Consider the following 19,761-nt stretch of genomic DNA (forward strand, 5'->3'; position numbering starts at 1 on the left):
TCGTCGACAATCGCCGATATTTCGACGCGTACACACCCTGTAGTTTTCAAGGCAAAACTGCAAGCAAGTAAGTGAAGTGGCTTTTCATACTAAGTGAAATTGCCCTGGGGAAATGTCATTTTAAATGAACTCGTTACACACCAACATTAAGAGCACGAGCCTCTCCTCCTAAAGTGTTGAGCGACTTGTTTTGTATTTCCGTATAACTTTCAATCTCTTCTGAATCTCGCTATCGAAAAGTGATGCACTGTAAGCTTTGTTCACTTATTACATTTCTTGCCTGCTTTCCTTCGTATTCAGTCTGATGTAACTTCATTCTCTTTCTTATTTATACACCAGTAACTAATATACATAATTCGCTTTCAATGATTCAAGTTTATTCTTTTCCGGTATTTAGATTTTTTCTCATTTAATTTGTATGAACTGGCCTTATTATAAACGCGCTGTTTTCAAAATGTATTCTGTAGCGTTAGAGAACGACTTGGTATCAATAAATTCATTGCATAATGCAGATCGTTTTGCTCAGTAAGGCTACTTTCTGTTTTTTTTTTCTTTTCTTTTTTTTTAATTTGACCATCGAATGTAGTATTATATCTCAACAGAAAAACTCAGTTTATTATTTATTATCTAACAGCGTTCATTCACGTTTGTTGTGTAGATTCTAATTAGTTTCGTTGATACTGTTACCTATTAACACAACTCTGATCGAGGAAGCCAGCAAAGAATGTGTGCATAAAACAGTCTTTCGTTGCAAGCAATGAGAAAGCATGCTATTCCACAAATTTTGGACTGGTCGATGAGAAGTTGTAACTGAAGGAGATGAAATTAAAATAACTGTCGCAGATGTTCATTGGAAACTCTGCAGTCGGTGACAGACCAAAGCTGTTTGTTGTATCACCAACATCTGTTAGGAATGTGGCATCGGAAGAAGTGGAATCCATCGATAAAAATACAATGGAAATACTCATAGTTCTCAAACAACTCAAGAATTGTAAGTCCGATCACGGAAGAGTTGCTTAATAAAGCAGGAGATACACTTCTACACTACGAAATAAATGTCTCGATGAAGAAAAGATTTCAGAATGGTGGAAAAATGCAGAATTCCTTTGCCTCTCCGAGAAAGGTGACTTTAATCTTTTCTGTACGCTTCACAAACTACTAACAGAAATCGTTACTAACCACCTGAGTCAGTACGTTTACTTTAGCCAGCAGTACATACACTGACAGAGAAGTATAAGGGTTGTAATATCAGTCTTCACATGGCCTTCGTATACTACCAGAAGACGTTCAGCATCACCGACACCTGGGCAGCAGTACTACAGTTATACCATCACAATCCCACACATTTACGAGAATGTCTTTTCTACAAGTGAGAATAAAGGAAGACTGGAACACTGGAAACGTTTCCGTGAGAAAATGTAACATAGACAGAAAACGTCTCAACCATCTTCATTTCACAGATGATAACCTTTTGATGAGTGGCACAAACAAACAGTCAAAAATCACCCGAGAAAAAATGTTTTCCATTCTGTAGGCCTCAAACTTAATCTTCAGAAGATCTGTCAATATTACGTATCAAGTGAAAACCCTTTTCTGGAAGTAGTAAACGATTACATTTATTCCTGCGTAAAATACAACTGAGGTAAGATAACCAGACAGTACAGATCATCAGGCAAACTGGTCTCATGTGAATGGTATTCGCGAAATTTTGTTACATTCTCCGCCAATAGACAAACCCTAGAAATTTAAAAAGGAAGGTTTATGACACATGCGTCCTGTTGATTACAAAATGCGGGCTCGGAACAGTGACGCAACAAGCAGCGCAAACCAACTCCGGGTTTGTCAAAGAGCAGTAGAGAGATCAAATCTTGGAGTGAGTCTGAGAGACGGGATCAAGAAGGAGGTAATAAGGAGAAGAGCGGGGAGCTCTTAGTGAGACTGAAGTGGCGCTGAGCAGGACAGGACACGTGGCCTGGAACACCTTGAAATGACCAAAACACTGATGCAGTATCGTCCTATGGAGTCAAAGAAAAGTGTCGGACATTCTCTGGCGAGATGGTGAGACGACATACGCTATGCCCAGCTAAGTCTAGTACAGAAATATTCGAAAGAGGCGTATGTCCTGCAGTGGATATATAGAGGCTGAGAAGAATATGAAATAACGTGTACTGGATAATCCAACTAACTCCCCATGAACCATGTGTCTAGCGGTGGGGTGTGAGTGGGGGGGGGGGGGGGCGGAAAGGGAGCCTTGAGCGCCTCTACGGTAAGAGATTGCCATACCGTAGGTACAAACATACCGGATGGGTGTCCACGGAGAGGCCAATTGTAGGGACAATAGTCTAAATAATTGGCTAAACTATACATACTGTTTGTTTAAATTGGTTTCGACTCGTATGTCATTCTCTTTCTACGTACTGACGCAGTAATCGGTTAAGGAGTTATATAAGCATTGGGGTTGACGTAACTGTCACAATCCGTTTAGCCAACAAATAATACATGTGAGTAGTAAATCAAAATCTCTGTACTCAAATTTAGTGTGCTCCTTGATGCCATATCCCAATAACATGGCAAATGTGAGAATAGTTGCTTTGTAACATTATTCAACGTGGACTTGATACAATGGGAATGTAAACGGTTTGGAAACTGAATCCATAATCTTTCCAGATGATATCCGGAGGTAAAATATTCCCCACTGGGATTCTGAGTGATGACTACTCATGACAAAGTTTTCATCAGAAGAAACAAGAGTAGCTCGCTATAGGTCTGGACGTCGAATATGGAATTGGGTAGGCAGATTTGAGAATTCTAAAGGAGAGTTTGATAGTTTGATGTTAGGTATAGTGGAAATTAGTGAATGGCAGGATGGATTGGATTTTGGTCAGGTTGCTACAAGCTTACCAATACAAAATCGAATATGGGTAATGCAGGATTACTCGTAAATCTGATAATTAATAAGACATAGGAAAGCGGGAAAACTACTGTGAACAACATAATCAATGTATTATCCCATCCTAGTATAGTCGTAAAGGCAACACCTACTACACTAGTGAGAGTTTATATGACGACAAGCTCTGTCACAAATGATGTAGAGATTGAATAGATGTATGAGATAAAAGAAATTACTCAGACAGTCAAGGGAGACGATGACGAAATTTTGATTGGCGGCGAATATGTTTTCAGATGATACAAGTATAGAAATAAACAAAAGCAGTAGCCATTTTATTGAAAAGGAAGGTAATGAAGTATTTGAAATTATCAATGGAAGGTTGAATACATGCGAACTGTCAATTAATTTAATTTTAACCAGACTCATCATAACTAGTTCAGCACACCTCACAGAACTTTATGAACCGAAAGAAAACAATCTTCTCTAACAGTGATATACAAGACGCAGAAAATGTTACGTTTTTGTGACCACGAAGAAATAACTCACTTGATTGGAGAAGCCAAGAAATGATGAAAAGCCTATGTTTTCAGTATGTATGAAGGATTTAAAAATGAATAAATCAGTCTATTCTGCACAATTTCAGTCACTCATGAGTACTGGAACCATTTTTGGGTGACCTTAGCGGAATATAATATGTATTATTTCCTCTTTGCTGAAGTTTTCATGTAGCATACTTATACTCAATGGTCCCTCAGCCTCCATTCCAAATTCATTTTTTGTTAAAGTTTTCCCCATCTGCTGGAGACCTGGAGGTGATTTAGAGCGCATGGGAATTTTCCCCTTCAGTCGCAGCAAAATACCATCACTCATATTTCTTCATTCGTCCATATCCCTGAGTGATATGCTGCAACAGAATCTAAAAGAAACTTAGGCCTTTCATTCCTATACATACAAGAAATTCCAAAAGTCAGACCGAGCGAGGTGGCGCAGTGGCTAGCACACTGGACTCGCATTCGGGAGGACGACGGTTCAATCCCGCGTCCGGCCATCCTGATTTAGGTTTTCCGTGATTTCCCTAAATCACTCCAGGCAAATTCCGGGATGGTTCCTTTGAAAGTGCACAGCCGACTTCCTTCTCCGTCGTTCCCTAAGGCGATGAGACCGATGACCTCGCTGTTTGGTCTCTTCCCCCAAACCAACCAACCACCCAAAAGTCAGAGCTCAGGAACATCATGTTCATCAATGTCTTCTGTTTTGTCAACCCCAACGAAAACCACCGGTACCACACGTGGGAGAGCAGAAAAATTCAGCTTGCTATCTGACTTCACCAGTTCATCTCACTCGTGCAAGGGGAAGAGGAAATTGCGTTTTCAAAACTCTCAAAGAAAGGAGGTCAAAGGTTGCAGACATGCCTGGATGTTCAAGCGAAGCCTTCGAATTCAGAAGAGCATTCAACATCACCTGAAGCTGGTTCGGAATAAGAAAACGTACCTCGTGGTTTCTGACATATCAAATATTATGACCCTAGATCTACGAAGAAAAAGTAATGGTTTAGGTGTGATAAGTACAAGGAGTGATTTCACGATATTTGTGTGGGAGCTGCTGGTTGTGACCAATTCCGCTACGGGAAATACATGCAACAACACTGGAACAGTTAAAAAGGACAATCTTCTGTATTGTGTAGAATTCTATAACAGTGTACAGTGAACGACATAGTCCTACTTACGATCCACATAGCACCACATATATTCAAATTTTCCTCTGTTACAACATTTTAAATTTTGTTAGTATCAACAGAGAAGAATAGATCTTGAAGCAATGTACGTTTAGCATACGAAACTTATTACTTTTAAATTGGTACATGAGTTTCTAGCGTGTTTATTTTGCATTTTGGTATTCCGGTTACTATAGGTTTATTTAATTGCCATTTTTATTTGTAGTTCACAGCTGCTATTTGAGTTTACACGCTGTCATTTTTTTCATTTGGAGATAGTGAGTGGACTGTGGACGCTAGAAAATGGAGTGACAAGTGGAGAAATCGCAACGTTTCCGACACATTCTTCTGTTGGAGTGCAGTAGAGGGGTGACAGCAACGGAGGCAGCCAGAGAGATTTGCGCCGTGTATGGGGACAATGCCAGTGGACACAGCACGAAAGGAAAATGGTTTTCTCTTTTTAAGGAGGATCATTTTTGAGTTAGTGACTCTGCATGTTCAGGAAGATCCTTGGGATTTAATAAAGATCTTTCAACTGCATTAATTCAAAATGATCCGCGCCAGTGTACTCGTGAACTAGCAGATGTGATGAACTGTGATCATTCTGTGGTGTCACCGCCAGACACCACACTTGCTAGGTGGTAGCTTTAAATCGGCCGCGGTCCATTAGTACATGTCGGACTCGCGTGTCGCCACTGGCAGTGATCGCAGACCGAGCGCCACCACACGGCAGGTCTCGAGAGACTTACTAGCACTCGCCCCAGTTGTACGGACGACATTGCTAGCGACTACACGTACGAAGCCTTTCTCTCAACTGCCGAGAGACAGTTAGAATAGCCTTCAGCTAAGTCCATGGCTACGACCTAGCAAGGCGCATTAACCATATCTGGAGAGAGTCTCACTTGTATTATCAAGAGAAATGTACCACAATGAATTAAAGTTAAGTATACGAGAAGCTCCGTTCTTTTCTTTATAGCTTTCATCACGTATCCTGTTTCAGACTTAACGCCAGTCGGCGTGTGTGTACGCGTGCCTTTCGGTTACCCGTCACTGTGGACTGGCTGCCTTGTCAGTCCACTACACATTCCACCACCGTGCGCCATTTTCATTCAACGGGACGGTCAAATCCAAAATTACAAATAACAGCGGGTGGCCATAGAACATTTCTAAGTGCTCGCCGTCAATTGCCACGTGAAAACTACCGACCATTCCTATTCTGTATCGTTACTGGTGACGATTTGTCTTTGTGCTAACACAATGAAAAGAATGGAATGGCTGAGGAAAAACAAAGCAGCAACTTCCCGTAAGAAAGACCTACGTGGATCCACAAAAGATAATGTCATGCATCTTGTGGAACAGCGACGGTGCCATGTACGATGAATTACTTCCCCGGAGTCTAACAATCACTGAGAAAATTCTTTGTCAATAACTGAGACGTCTTTCAGCCGTAATTTGAGAACACCGATCAGGAAGTTAGCGTGAAGTGATGTTACTCCACGTTAATACCATCTGCATTCTGACAGACTGACACAAAACACTACACAGAAGTTGGGATGGGAAGTCACTCGGCATCCACCTTCTTCTGGCACCCACAGAGTTTCACCTCTTCCGTTCTCTATCGAACAACCTTGGAGGAACTTCCCCTCTGGATGAAAATGAGCTTCGAACATGACCCAACGAGATCTTCGCCTTGAAATAACGAGATTCCTGTAGTTGTTGAATCTAAAAGTTTCTCCTGCGTCGACAGACTGTTGTAAATAGTGAAGGAGAATATATTAGTGATCACTAAAGTCTCTGTTATGTGTATCTGTAGCGTTTATTAAACATCTGGAAAAACGCTACGATCGTTTGCACCTACCCAATACATAGGAACCTTTCCTTACAGTCTATGACTACGACACGTACAGCATCAACAATAATCCAAAGCAAAGTAATTGTGATAAATACTACAAGAGTGAACTACCATTGTTTGGGATGAATTTCTCATATCCCGTAAAATATCTGTTCAAACCTTCCACGGAACAATTCGACATTTGCGTAACAAGCATAGCACCATGGCCAGCTGTACCGTTTCCGTCTCTGGAGATTTCCTTCAAATCTTACAAGTAATCGCAACAGGGACGAGAGCAGACGAAGTCAATCCATCTGCTATTACCAGTTAGCATAATATGCTAATATAACTCCAAAATTAATAAAATGAATGAGAATTACAATACCGAACGGAAATTACATGATAATTTAGAAACTTTTATTTTTCAATTTATTTGCTTCCGGGAGGTGGTCTTTCTGCCAGTTGAACAGTGGAATGTCTGTTATTACGATGCGAATGTAAGGACAAATCATCAAGAAGTTCACGAGCGATAAAATCTTCGAGCCCACCGGGAATCGAACTAAGGTCCTTTCACTTAACAATCCGCCATGCTGACCACACATCTTTCGAGGTGCACTAAAATTTAGTCTTAAAACTTAAAACATCGAACTGCTGGAATTCCTGGGATTGCTATCTCGTGAGTATCGATGACGATAACAAGCATACATAGTCGAGGTTCTCAGTTCCTGGGATGAACCTACTACATGCATAATTAAGTTTGGATGGAACACTCAGAGCGCGACTTGCACTATTACTTGTCCAGTTTTAGAATTACTGTGACTGGTTAGCATCCAGGAGGGACAGAAGTATGCATGTTGTTAGGTAAACTGGAAGAGAAAATCTGGGATACTGTACTCTGTTTCGGAGTGTGTATGCTGTTGTCTTCGGTTCTCGAGAGCGGAGCGATCGATTCGCTAAGGCCTGTGGTTTCAGGTGAGCTGTACGCACCCTGCTCGTGCAGCCAGGCGGCGTACAGCGCCAGTCGGTCGGCGGTGGTGGGCGGAGACAGCGCCAGCCTGGCGAGCAGGCTGCCCGCGCTGCCTCGGTCGCCGGCCTCGGTGTAGAGGCGCGCCAGCAGCCGCTGCGCCGGCAGGTAGCAGGGGTCGAGCCGAGCGCAGCGCTCCAGCACGCGCACCGCCTCCGCGCTGCGGTTCTCCCTCCTGCACACACGTACACACACATACACACACCAGGTGCACACCTCAAATGTGTCTGGGCAGCGCCAAGTGCGACGAAAAGTCGCAGAACAGCACACCGAGGGCAACAGCCGTCCAAGCAACTCTGCTACACCCCATAACTACAGGGTGGTCCATTGATCGGGCCAAATATCTGACTAACTTAGCATCAAACGAAAGAACTACAACGAACGAAACTCGTCTAGCTTGAAGGGGGAAACCAGATGGCGCTATGGTAGGCCCGCTAGATGGCGCTGCCATAGGTAAAACGGTTATCAACTGCGTTTTTTTAAAACAGGAACCCACATTTTTATTACATATTCGTGTAGTACGTAAATAAATATCAACGTTTTAGTTGGACCACTTTTTTCGCTTTGTTCTAGATGGCGCTGTAATAGTCGCAAACGTATAAGTACGTGGTATCACGCAACATTCCGCCAGTGCGGACGGTATTTGCTTCGTGATACAATACCCATGTTAAAATGGACCGTTTACCAGTTGCTGAAAAGGTCGATATCGTCTTGATGTATGGCTGTTATGATCAAAGTGCCCAACGGACGTGTGCTATGTATGCTGCTCGTTACCCTGGACGACATCATCCAAGTGTCCGGACCGTTCTCCGGATAGTTACGTTATTTAAGGAAACAGGAACTGTTCAGCCACATGTGAAACGTCAACCACAACCTGCAACAAATAATGATGCCCAAGTAGGTGTTTTAGTTGCTGTCGCGGCTAATCCGCACATCAGTTGCAGACAAATTTCGCAACAATCGCGAATCTCAAAAACGTCGGTGTTGAGAATGCTACATCAACATCGATTTCACCCGTACCATATTTCTATGCACCATAATTTGCATGGTGACGACTTTGAACAACGTGTACAATTCTGCCACTGGGCAAAAGAGAAATTACGGGACGATGACAGATTTTTTGCACGCGTTCTATTCAGGGACGAAGCGTCATTCACCAACAGCGGTAACGTAAACCGGCATAATATGCACTATAGCGCAACGGAAAATCCAAGATGGCTGCGACAAGTGGAACATCAGCGACCTTGGCGGGTTAATGTATGGTGCGGCGTTATGGGAGGAAGGGTAATTGGCCCCCATTTTATCGATGGCAATCTAAATGGTGCAATGTATGCTGATTTCCTACGTAATGTTCTACCGATGTCACTACAACATGTTTCACTGCATGAGAGAAAGGCGATGTACTTGCAACATGAAGGATGTCCGGCACATAACTCGCGTGCGGTTGAACGGTATTGAATAGCATATTTCATGACAGGTGGATTGGCCGTCGAAGCACCATACCATGACCCGCACGTTCACCGGATCTGACGTCCCCGGATTTCTTTCTGTGGGGATAGTTGAAGGATATTTGCTAATGTGATCCAGCGACAATGCCTGACAACATGATTCAGTGTATTGTCAACGCATGTGCGAACATTACGGATGGCGAACTACTCGCTGTTCTGAGGAATGTCGTTACACGTATTGCCAAATGCATTGAGGTTGACGGACATCATTTTGAGCATTTATTGCATTAATATTGTACTTACAGGTCTCACGCTGTAAGAGCATGCGTTCTCAGAAATGATAAGTTCACAAAGGTAGATGTATCACATTGGAACAACCGAAATAAAATGTTCAAACGTACCTATGTCCTGTATTTTAATTTAAAAAACCTACCTGTTACCAACTGTTCGTCTAAAATTGTGAGCCATGTGTTCGTGACTATTATAGCGCCATCTATCACAAAGCGAAAAAAGAGGTCCAAGTAAAACATTCATGCCGGCCGCGGTGGCCGTGCGGTTCTGGCGCTGCAGTCCGGAACCGCGGGACTGCTACGGTCGCAGGTTCGAATCCTGCCTCGGGCATGGGTGTATGTGATGTCCTTAGGTTAGTTAGGTTTAAGTAGTTCTAAGTTCTAGGGGACTTATGACCTAAGATGTTGAGTCCCATAGTGCTCAGAGCCATTTGAGCCATTTTCAAAACATTCATATTTCGTTACGTACTACATGAATATGTAATAAAAAATGTGGGTTCCTATTTAAAAAAACGCAGTTGATATCCGTTTGACCTATGGCAGCGCCATCTAGGGGGCCAACCATAGAACCATCTGGTTTGCCCCTTCGAGCTAGACGAGTTTCGTTCTTTGTAGTTTTTCCGTTTGACGCTTATTTCTTGAGATATTTGGCCCGGTCACGATCAATGGTTACCACAACTGACGTGTACTTGTCGTAGCGTTAGACCGCGCGCAGAATAACGTGGCCAGTTGATGCTCAGCCGGCAGAGCAAGCGTGGGAGATCGGTGGTGGTGGGGGTTGCAGGTGCGCAGTCAGCGTGCTGTAGGTGAAATACCGTAGGGGAAGTAAAGTTTTAAACTGAATCCTGTGCTCACATTTTTGGCAAATATTAATATTAACAAGGAAGACCAAGAACAAAGTTCTCAGATTGAAAATTGCGTAAGACAGGGATGTAGTTGGACCTGCTGTTCAGTCTACACATCAGAGAAGCTATGACGAAATAGAAGAGAGTTTCAAGAAATTGAAACCCAAGGTGAAAGGACACAAGTAATAAGATTTGCTGATAACATTGCTATCCTCAGCGAAACTGAAGATGTGTTGATTTGGATGGTCAGTAATATGAATACAGAATATGGTTTGGGAGAAAATCGAAGAAAGACGAAAGCAATGAGAAGTAACAGCAACGAGAACAGCAAGAACTTAACATCAGGATTGGTGATCACGAATTAGATGAAGTTAAAGAACTCTGCTACCTAGGAAGCCAAGTAATGCCTGTGACGGGGCCAAGGCGATGTAAAAAACAGACAAGCACAGGCAAAAACTTCATCACTGGTCAAGAGAAGCCTTGTAGTATCAAAAACGGGCCTTAAATAGAGGAAGAAATTTCTGAGAATGTACGTTTGGAGCAAATCGTTGTATGGCAGTGAGACATGAACTGTGGTAAAATCGGAATAGAAGAGAACTGAAGCATTTGTGATGTGGTGCTACAGAAGAATGTTGAAAATTAAGTGGACTATTAGGCTAAGGAATGAGAAAATTCTCTGCTGAATCAGTGATGAAAGGAAATATGGAAGACACCGACAAGACGAAGGAACAGGATGATAGAACATGTGTTAAGACATCAGGAAAATAGCTTCCGTGGTACTAGAGGGAGCTGTAGAGGATAAAAACTTTAGAGGAGGAGAGAGTTTGAAATATTTCAATCAAATAACGTAGGTTGCAAGTGCTATTCTGAGAAGAAAAGACTGGCACAGAAGAGGAATTCGTGGTGGGTTGCGCGTGATTTCCGTAAATCGCTTCAGACAAATATGGGGATGCTTTCTGTGATATAGCATGACCCACTCCCTTCCTAATCATTCCCTAATCCGAAGGGACCTATGACGTCGCTGTTTGGTCCCCTGCACCATATCAACCAACCAACTGTGGTGGGTGGTATCAAATCAGTCAGAAGACTGAAAAGTAAATTAACTGGAATCTCTCCATGCACAGATCTGCACGGTGACCATCCAAAAATATGTACTGTCACCTCTGTTTTGGTTATTATTTAGAAAGAATTCTGTTGGAAATGCAGCAAAAGCAGGGACATATTTTTGCATGACTTGTTTACTTGTAACTTCCAGAGAAGTGTCATGAGAGGCTAATTTTGAGTCAGCCCTATATTTTTCTTATTGACTGTTAAAATTTGCTTCTTTTGCGGTAACACAGCGGAGCTTACACACTGTCACCTCACTAACCTGTTATGCACACGCAGTTACTTCAGGAACTGGGGAGCTTATGAAAAACACATCTTCAGTACAAAAATTAACGTGTAATGTCTTCAATTACGTTGTTCCTAAAGTCACAGCAGTTCTCATTTCACCAGCTATCGATGGCCCTTAAAAACTACATTCCTTCATCAAAATGTCTGTATTAGTGGAATGACATGGTATATAATGAAGTTTCGCAAAGTAGCCATAAGGCAAAATATTCTTCTCTTTGCGTTCTATCATTTACCAAATTTTCGTTTCGATATGTAAAAATCACTTAAGAGATATGAGAAATGTTATGGATATTTAAGTCAGGCTTTATCGTTGGTGTGGCGATAGCAAATGAGTGCAGTACATAGGATCATTTTTTATCGAGATTGATGACAGACGGAGACCTACACCCAAGTCAAAACAAAAATACAACATGTTAACTAAATATCATACTATGTAATACGCACTAAACACAAAATCATAGCGACCCCTATTTTTCATCACAAACTTTTTCAAATTTCGTGTAGTGTCTGACTTAAGATATCACAATGACTATGATCATTAAGAAAATTTTGGGTGTGTCATCATGACGTCAACATATTAAGCTATAAGTTTCGCAAAAATGAAATTTTTTACCAAATAATTTGTGTCAAATCATTCTAGAAAGTCTGCATGGCGTGCGCCTCAATTCTGTCGTCGCAGTGCGTCGCCGACACATCATAAGCGGATAAACAATGTCGGCTTCCCCTTGCAAAAAAAAAAAAAAAAAAAAAAAAAAGAAAAAAAAAAAGGCGACCGTGTGCTGTACATACTCTGCTTAAATTACTCGGAAGCGCTATGATCCGGGAGACTCCCGCTCCTTGACACTGCCTAGTTTAGTAACCTGACTGTCAAATAATATGTACAACACGGTTAGGATAAACTTGGAATCTTTCTACGTCCATTATGCCCAACACACATTGCGATGATCAGCTTCTCCTATTCAGTTTGTAAAGGGTACACAGAACACAGACTAGCAGTTAGACTCAAAAAAAATTTATCAGTGTCAACATGCTCAGCGAAAAGTTCACAACAATCTCAGCACTTGTTCCTCTACACTCATCAGATCTCTACAAATCGCATTACAGAAGAAGAGTGTCAGTAATTGACTCTTGCCAGAGTGAGTCACAAAATCGTGTGAAGAATGAAAATTGAAAAGAATTCTAAGTGCTAAATCAGACATTTGTCAGACGAACGAAAATGATGAGTACCTCTCTTTGTACATAACTGGTTTGTGTACGTAATATTGAGAAGGTTATCTATTAGAAAATAAATACTTCACTAAGAACGTTCTAACTGCTGTAGAAGGAAACTGACTGGTTGATGGTGACAACAAGAGAGCTTTCTAAAGTTGATTCTGAGAGAGAAGAAAACAGCAACGACCCCCTGTGGATAATGCTGTTCATTTACACAATTAGTGCCGTTTCTCTTTCGAACCAACAGGTTTATCTTCAAACGCATGTTCCCGTTTTTAGTACATTTGTTGTTGTTTCAATTGGTTGTTCACTGGTCTTTTTTTTTTTAACATGTGTAAATAGCCGTCTGCAGATAAACCTCTCGATTCGAAACCGGTAGCGGCGCTAATTGTATAAATAACTGGCATTATCAACCGTGGCTTGTTGCTGTCCTCTTCTTTGATAGAATCAGGTTGTATTTTTTGTAGAGCTACCGTCTCAAACATTTCAGTTTTCAGCAAAATAAGAGGATGAAAGTTTATCTTCCAACTACCATTAATACAGAGGCACTAAGTGTTATTTGTGCTAATGTAAGAATAGAAATACAGCATTAGATTTTTAAGTTGTAAAACAGCAGTCAAGAGAAACAGTTCCCATTTCATCTAAAATTTGGAACCTGACAAATTTAAAAGAACGCAAAATCCCCAAGTTTCGCGAATTTTTACAGAAGCTAGAAATTTAGTGTGATCTTCAATGCGACACGCTTTTAACAGTTCCCACAACGAAACTATGTCCCGAAATCTGTCAAAATAAAAAGTAAAAAAAAAGAGATTCTGGTGTAGGTAAAAAACACCAGCAACAACACGCAATCAATACCCTCATTGCTCGATAGCAATGGTCATGTTACAGACGACGATTTCATTAAGGCAGAGTTACTGAACACTGCTTTCCGAAATCCTTCACCAAAGAAGACCAAGTAAATATTCTAGAAATTTAATCAAGGACAACAGCGAACTTGAATGCCTCAGCCGCAGATACCCTCAATGTTGCTAAGCATCATGTAATAAACGCCAAGTCTTCGTTCCAAATTGTACATATACCAGTTAGATTCCTTTCAGAGTATGGGGAGACAATTGCGCCATACCTTGCTATTATGCACAACCACTCACTCGCCGATAGATCCGTACATAAAGGCTGCCAAGTTGCGCAGGTCACACCAGAGCTCCAGATATCAGATAGGAATAATCCACTGAACTACGTTTGTAGCAGGATTTTGCAACACACGCTGTGTTCGAACGTTATGACTTAACTCAAGGAATATGCTTTATTGACAAATAACACGTATTCTTAAAATATCGTTCTCGTGAAACAAATCTAGATCTTTATTCACACGAAGCAATGACTCCTATCGACAGGGGATGTCAGGCAGGTTCCGTTTTTCAAGATTCCAGAGCGAGTTCTAATCGAATTACATGCCTACGGAGTATTACCTCAGTTGTGCGATTGGATTCGTGGTTCCGCGTCCGAAAGGTCACAGTTCGCAGTAATTGACGGAAACTCATCGAGTAAAACCGAAGTAATACGAGTATCTGGCGTCCCCAAGAAAATGTTATATGGCCTCTGCTGTTCCCCATCCATAAACGATTCAGGAAACATTCTGAGAAGCCCTCTTACATTATTTACTGATGAGGCCGTTATTTACCGTCTTTTAAAGTGATCATATGGTCAAAAGCAATTGCAAAATGATTTAGACGACATATCTGCTTGGCAAACGTTACAGCACCAATTAATCATACATTTTGATTTCTAATGATCGTAAGATGTTAACCGGTTGATAGCGAGATTAGGTTTTCCGGAACTGTTGTCTGGTGGCTCTACTTACAGACGAACATATGGATAATTGTTCAATTTGTCAGTACTGGTAACATCTTAGTTTACCACGAGAAAAAAAATGAATCACAGTCAGCCAAAAAGGAATTTGGTTTAACTGTATGTGAGATAACTGTAAAATTAATAAGGTTGCATAGGCTTATTTCTAAATACCACTTATACTTCCTTGGCAGTTTCTTTTCCTCAGTAAATATGGCTAATTTGCTGTGTAGAGTAGTTATCGAATTAACAGTTTTCCGAGATCAAATGAGAATTTTCATAAGCAGCAAAACTTACGTTGCAATACTAAGCAACCGAATCCTGCAAATACAGGAGGGTTAAAAATGGAACATTCTGGATATCGGAAAAATTTAAGATGTGAAATATTTGGTTTTTGGAAAAGATAAAATACTTATTGAAAAGAGGAACTTTCAAACGATTTGTGTCAATACATTCAGAGTTACTTACCAACTCACATCTTTTCCGATTTCAACGTGGTTTCTGTGAGACCTAAATTCTTGATATCTATTCTTGCTAGTTATCTCCAAGGAAGGTTATTACTCATTATCTGTAACTGAGAAATTCCGTTTTCGGATAATCAAACTATATGAAATTAATTCTAAATAAGAAGGTAACTATTTTATGTAAGTATCGTATACACATCATTAAGAAAACGAGACGAAATGAAAGAAAAATTATATTATTTTCGTAAAGGAATAGGAGAATAAATGGGTTTATTCCAACATGTTTTGTTACAATGTCACGAGTGTGAAAATCAAAAGGGAGAATTAATGTTTGTTATGAAAGCAAAAGAGATATATTACAGAAAGTTAAGGTAAAATGTGTAAAACAGAATTACTTACGTAGAAAAGTTCATGACCAAATGGGGTTATCGATTAATTAGTATTAGTAAATATTAAAAGAGACGATGAGACAATGTCAATGCCTAAAGCTGTAATTTCAGTCACATTGAGATGCTATTTCTGTGTAGTCCGGTGAGAAACTTCCTCTCTTCGAATATTACATTGCAACATAATTACGAATGCATAAACGTGACAACAGTGAGCTGTAATGTGACCATTATCATTTAATGACACCCTCCGTGAGAACCAGCATCGACTCCGATAACATCTGTCACATGATACACGTCTCACGCCTCGGTAACATGACATCCTACACGCCATAGATGAAGGTAGTCAGAAATATGTAATATTTCCCGACTTTTGAAAAGCATTTTAGTAGTGAAACACTATCCCCTATCAGCGAAAGCATGATCTTGTAGGGTATGAAGCGTAATTTGTGTCTGGACCGATAACTAATTCACTGGAAGAACACAGAATGTTATCATGGATGGAGAGTCATCTAGAGACGCAGAAACAACTTCAAGTGTGTCCCGAGAAACTGTGTTCGGCTCCTCACTGTTCATGTTGTAATTCAATAACATTGCAGACGCTATTACTAGTAACTCATACTTTTGCGGGTATGTGGTTATCTACTGTCTGACAAAAGTTTCAATAATTGAAATGTGTTGCACAAACTGGCAAGTTGCTTTTCTGCACATCACAAAACAATAAAACGTCACTTTATGACTGTAATATCAATGACTCATAAGCAGTGGTGTGAAAATCAGCCACAGCTTAGATGCAAATCAAGGCCACGATCGCCACCAAGAGTCATGAATAAAGACCTGTTGACGCTGCGTTCTTTTATCTGTTTGACCACTTTAGCGTTGACCTCCTTCCCGGAACACCTGCACGTACAACAACGGCCCTATTTCAGAAGTTCGATGCGAGACGGAAACAAGTACTCTCCCACAACGTTTAGTGCCAGGCAGCGGTGTTTAAATCCTCCAGGACCAGCACGTGGTCCTAAATCAGCTGGACGGTAGTACTGACATGGCGTCTGTGTCGACAGTGCCGTACGTACAACACAGCCGCCACGGCTGTCTCCGGCACACGTACCACCGATCACTGACTGTGTGGACTCTTTGTAGCCGCCACCAAGAGGTCCGAGACATACAGTTAGACCCATACAGTTTGAGCAGCACGCTAGGGTCATTGACTGCGGCCTGCTATCTGCCTGCTGCAGACATATTGCTCTTCGATTGTTTATGATTGTTAACACATGATTTTAGTAGAGAGTTAGCTGCCTATGTCATCTACACCACTATCCACTTCCGGCAGGGAATCAAAAATGGTTCAAATGGCTCTGAGCACTATGGGACTTAACAGCTATGGTCATCAGTCCCCTAGAACTTAGAACTAATTAAACCTAACTAACCTAAGGACATCACACAACACCCAGTCATCACGAGGGAGAGAAAATCCCTGACCCCGCCGGGAATCGAACCCGGGCGCGGGAAGCGAGAACGCTACCGCACGACCACGAGCTGCGGACGGCAGGGAATCCCTTCCACACACCTTCCTATCCACAGCCATCACATTTGGTGTCAGTCATCTGCTGCTGGGTTGTGGGGGCCGCTTTTATGCTTGTCAGGATGCGTTCGACTCCCATGTGGGGCGTCCTGGTCTCGTATGACTGCAAGGGTGACACGAGAAGGCTGGAGCTGTCTTCAGAGAAATCATCAATGACCAAAATAGTTCTTTAGTACTCCATCCGATCTGTTGTTGTTGTTCTTGTGGTCTTCAGTACTGAGACTGGTTTGATGCAGCTCTCCATGCTACTCTATCCTGTGAAAGCTTCTTCATCTCCCAGTACCTACCGCAACCTACATCCTTCTGAATCTGCTTAGTGTATTGATCTCTTGGTCTCCCTCTACGATTTTTACCCTCCACGCTGCCCTCCAATGCTAAATTTGTGATCCCTTGATGCCTCAAAACATGTCCTACCAACCGAACCCTTCTTCTAGTCAAGTTGTGCCACAACCTTCTCTTCTCCCCAATCCTATTCAATACCTCCTCATTAGTTACGTGATCTACCCACCTTATCTTCAGCATTCTTCTGTAGCACCACATTTCGAAAGCTTCTATTCTCTTCTTGTCCAAACTGGTTATCGTCCATGTTTCACTTCCATACATGGCTACACTCCATACAAATACTTTCAGAAACGACTTCCTGATACTTAAATCTATACTCGATGTTAACAAATTTCCTTCTTCAGAAACGATTTCCTTGCCATTGCCAGTCTAAATTTTATATCCTCTCTACTTCGACCATCACCAGTTATTTTACTCCCTAAATAGCAAAACTCCTTTACTACTTTAAGTGTCTCATTTCCTAATCTAATCCCCTCAGCATCACCCGATTTAATTTGACTACATTCCATTATCCTCGTTTTGCTTGTGTTGATGTTCATCTTATATCCTCCTTTCAAGACACTGTCCATTCCGCTCAACTGCTCTTGCAAGTCCTTTGCTGTCTCTGACAGAATTACAATGTCATCGGCGAACATCAAAGTTTTTACTTCTTCTCCATGAATTTTAATACCTACTCCGAATTTCTCTTTTGTTTCCTTTACTGCTTGCTCAATATACAGATTGAATAAAATCGGGGAGAGGCTACAACCCTGTCTCACTCCTTTCCCAACCACTGCTTCCCTTTCATGTCCCTCGACTCTTATAACTGCCATCTGGTTTCTGTACAAATTGTAAATAGCCTTTCGCTCCATGTATTTTACCCCTGCCACCTTCAGAATTTGGAGGAGAGTATTCCAGTTAACGTTGTCAAAAGCTTTCTCTAAGTCTACAAATGCTAGAAACGTAGGTTTGCCTTTTCTTAATCTTTCTTCTAAGATAAGTCGTAAGGTTAGTATTGCCTCACGTGTTCCAACGTTTCTACGGAATCCAAACTGATCTTCCCCGAGGTCCGCTTCTACCAGTTTTTCCATTCGTCTGTAAAGAATTCGCGTTAGTATTTTGCAGCTGTGACTTATTAAACTGATAGTTCGGTAATTTTCACATCTGTCAACACCTGCTTTCTTTGGTATTGGAATTATTATATTCTTCTTGAAGTATGTGGGTATTTCGCCTGTCTCATACGTCTTGCTCACCAGATGGTAGAGTTTTGTCATGACTGGCTCTCCCAAGGCCATCAGTAGCTCTAATGGAATGTTGTCTACTCCCGGGGCCTTGTTTCGACTCAGGTCTTTCAGTGCTCTGTCAAACTCTTCACGCAGTATCTTATCTCCCATTTCATCTTCATCTACATCCTCTTCCATTTCCATAATATTGTCCTCAAGTACATCGCTCTTGTATAAACCCTCTATATACTCCTTCCATCTTTCTGCCTTCCCTTCTTTGCTTAGAACTGGGTTGCCATCTGAGCTCTTGATATTCATACAAGTGGTTCTCTTCTCTCCAAAGGTCTCTTTAATTTTCCTGTAGGCAGTATCTATCTTACCCCTGGTGAGACAAGCCTCTACATCCTTACATTTGTCCTCTAGCCATCCCTGCTTAGCCATTTTGCACTTCCTGTCGATCTCATTTTTGAGACGTTTGTATTCCTTTCTGCCTGCTTCATTTACTGCATTTTTATATTTTCTCCTTTCATCAATTAAATTCAATATTTCTTCTGTTACCCAAGGATTTCTATTAGCCCTCGTCTTTTTACCTACTTGATCCTCTGCTGCCTTCACTACATCATCGCTCAGAGCTACCCATTCTTCTTCTACTGTATTTCTTTCCCCCATTCCTGTCAATTGTTCCATTATGCTCTCCCTGAAACTCTGTACAACCTCTGGTTCTTTCAGTTTATCCAGGTCCCATCTCCTTAAATTCCCACCTTTTTGCAGTTTCTTCAGTTTCAATCTGCAGTTCATAACCAATAGATTGTGGTCAGAATCCACATCTGCCCCTGGAAATGTCTTACAATTTAAAACCTGGTTCCTAAATCTCTGTCTTACCATTATATAATCTATCTGATACCTTTTAGTATCTCCAGGATTCTTCCAGGTATACAACCTTCTTTTATGATTCTTGAACCAAGTGTTAGCTATGATTAAGTTATGCTCTGTGCAAAATTCTACAAGGCGGCTTCCTCTTTCATTTCTTCCCCCCAATCCATATTCACCTACTATGTATCCTTCTCTCCCTTTTCCTACTGACGAATTCCAGTCACCCATGACTATTAAATTTTCGTCTCCCTTCACTACCTGAATAATTTCTTTTATCTCGTCATACATTTCATCAATTTCTTCATCATCTGCAGAGCTAGTTGGCAAATAAACTTGTACTACAGTAGTAGGCATGGGCTTTGTGTCTATCTTGGCCACAATAATGCGTTCACTACGCTGTTTGTAGTAGCTA

General features: G+C 41.4%; 1 protein-coding gene across 1 annotated transcript in view; it reads right to left on the minus strand.

Moving 5' to 3' along the window:
* The window catches only part of LOC126199685 (protein O-mannosyl-transferase TMTC1-like), a 229,400-nt gene that overhangs the window by 114,631 nt on the left and 95,008 nt on the right, over positions 1-19,761 (minus strand). Inside the window, exon 7 of the mRNA XM_049936612.1 lies at positions 7,423-7,634. Coding sequence (XP_049792569.1) covers positions 7,423-7,634 — 212 coding nt within the window. The remainder of the gene's footprint in view (positions 1-7,422; positions 7,635-19,761) is intronic.

Source organism: Schistocerca nitens, chromosome 8, assembly GCF_023898315.1.
Source record: "Schistocerca nitens isolate TAMUIC-IGC-003100 chromosome 8, iqSchNite1.1, whole genome shotgun sequence".
Taxonomy (NCBI): domain Eukaryota; kingdom Metazoa; phylum Arthropoda; class Insecta; order Orthoptera; family Acrididae; genus Schistocerca; species Schistocerca nitens.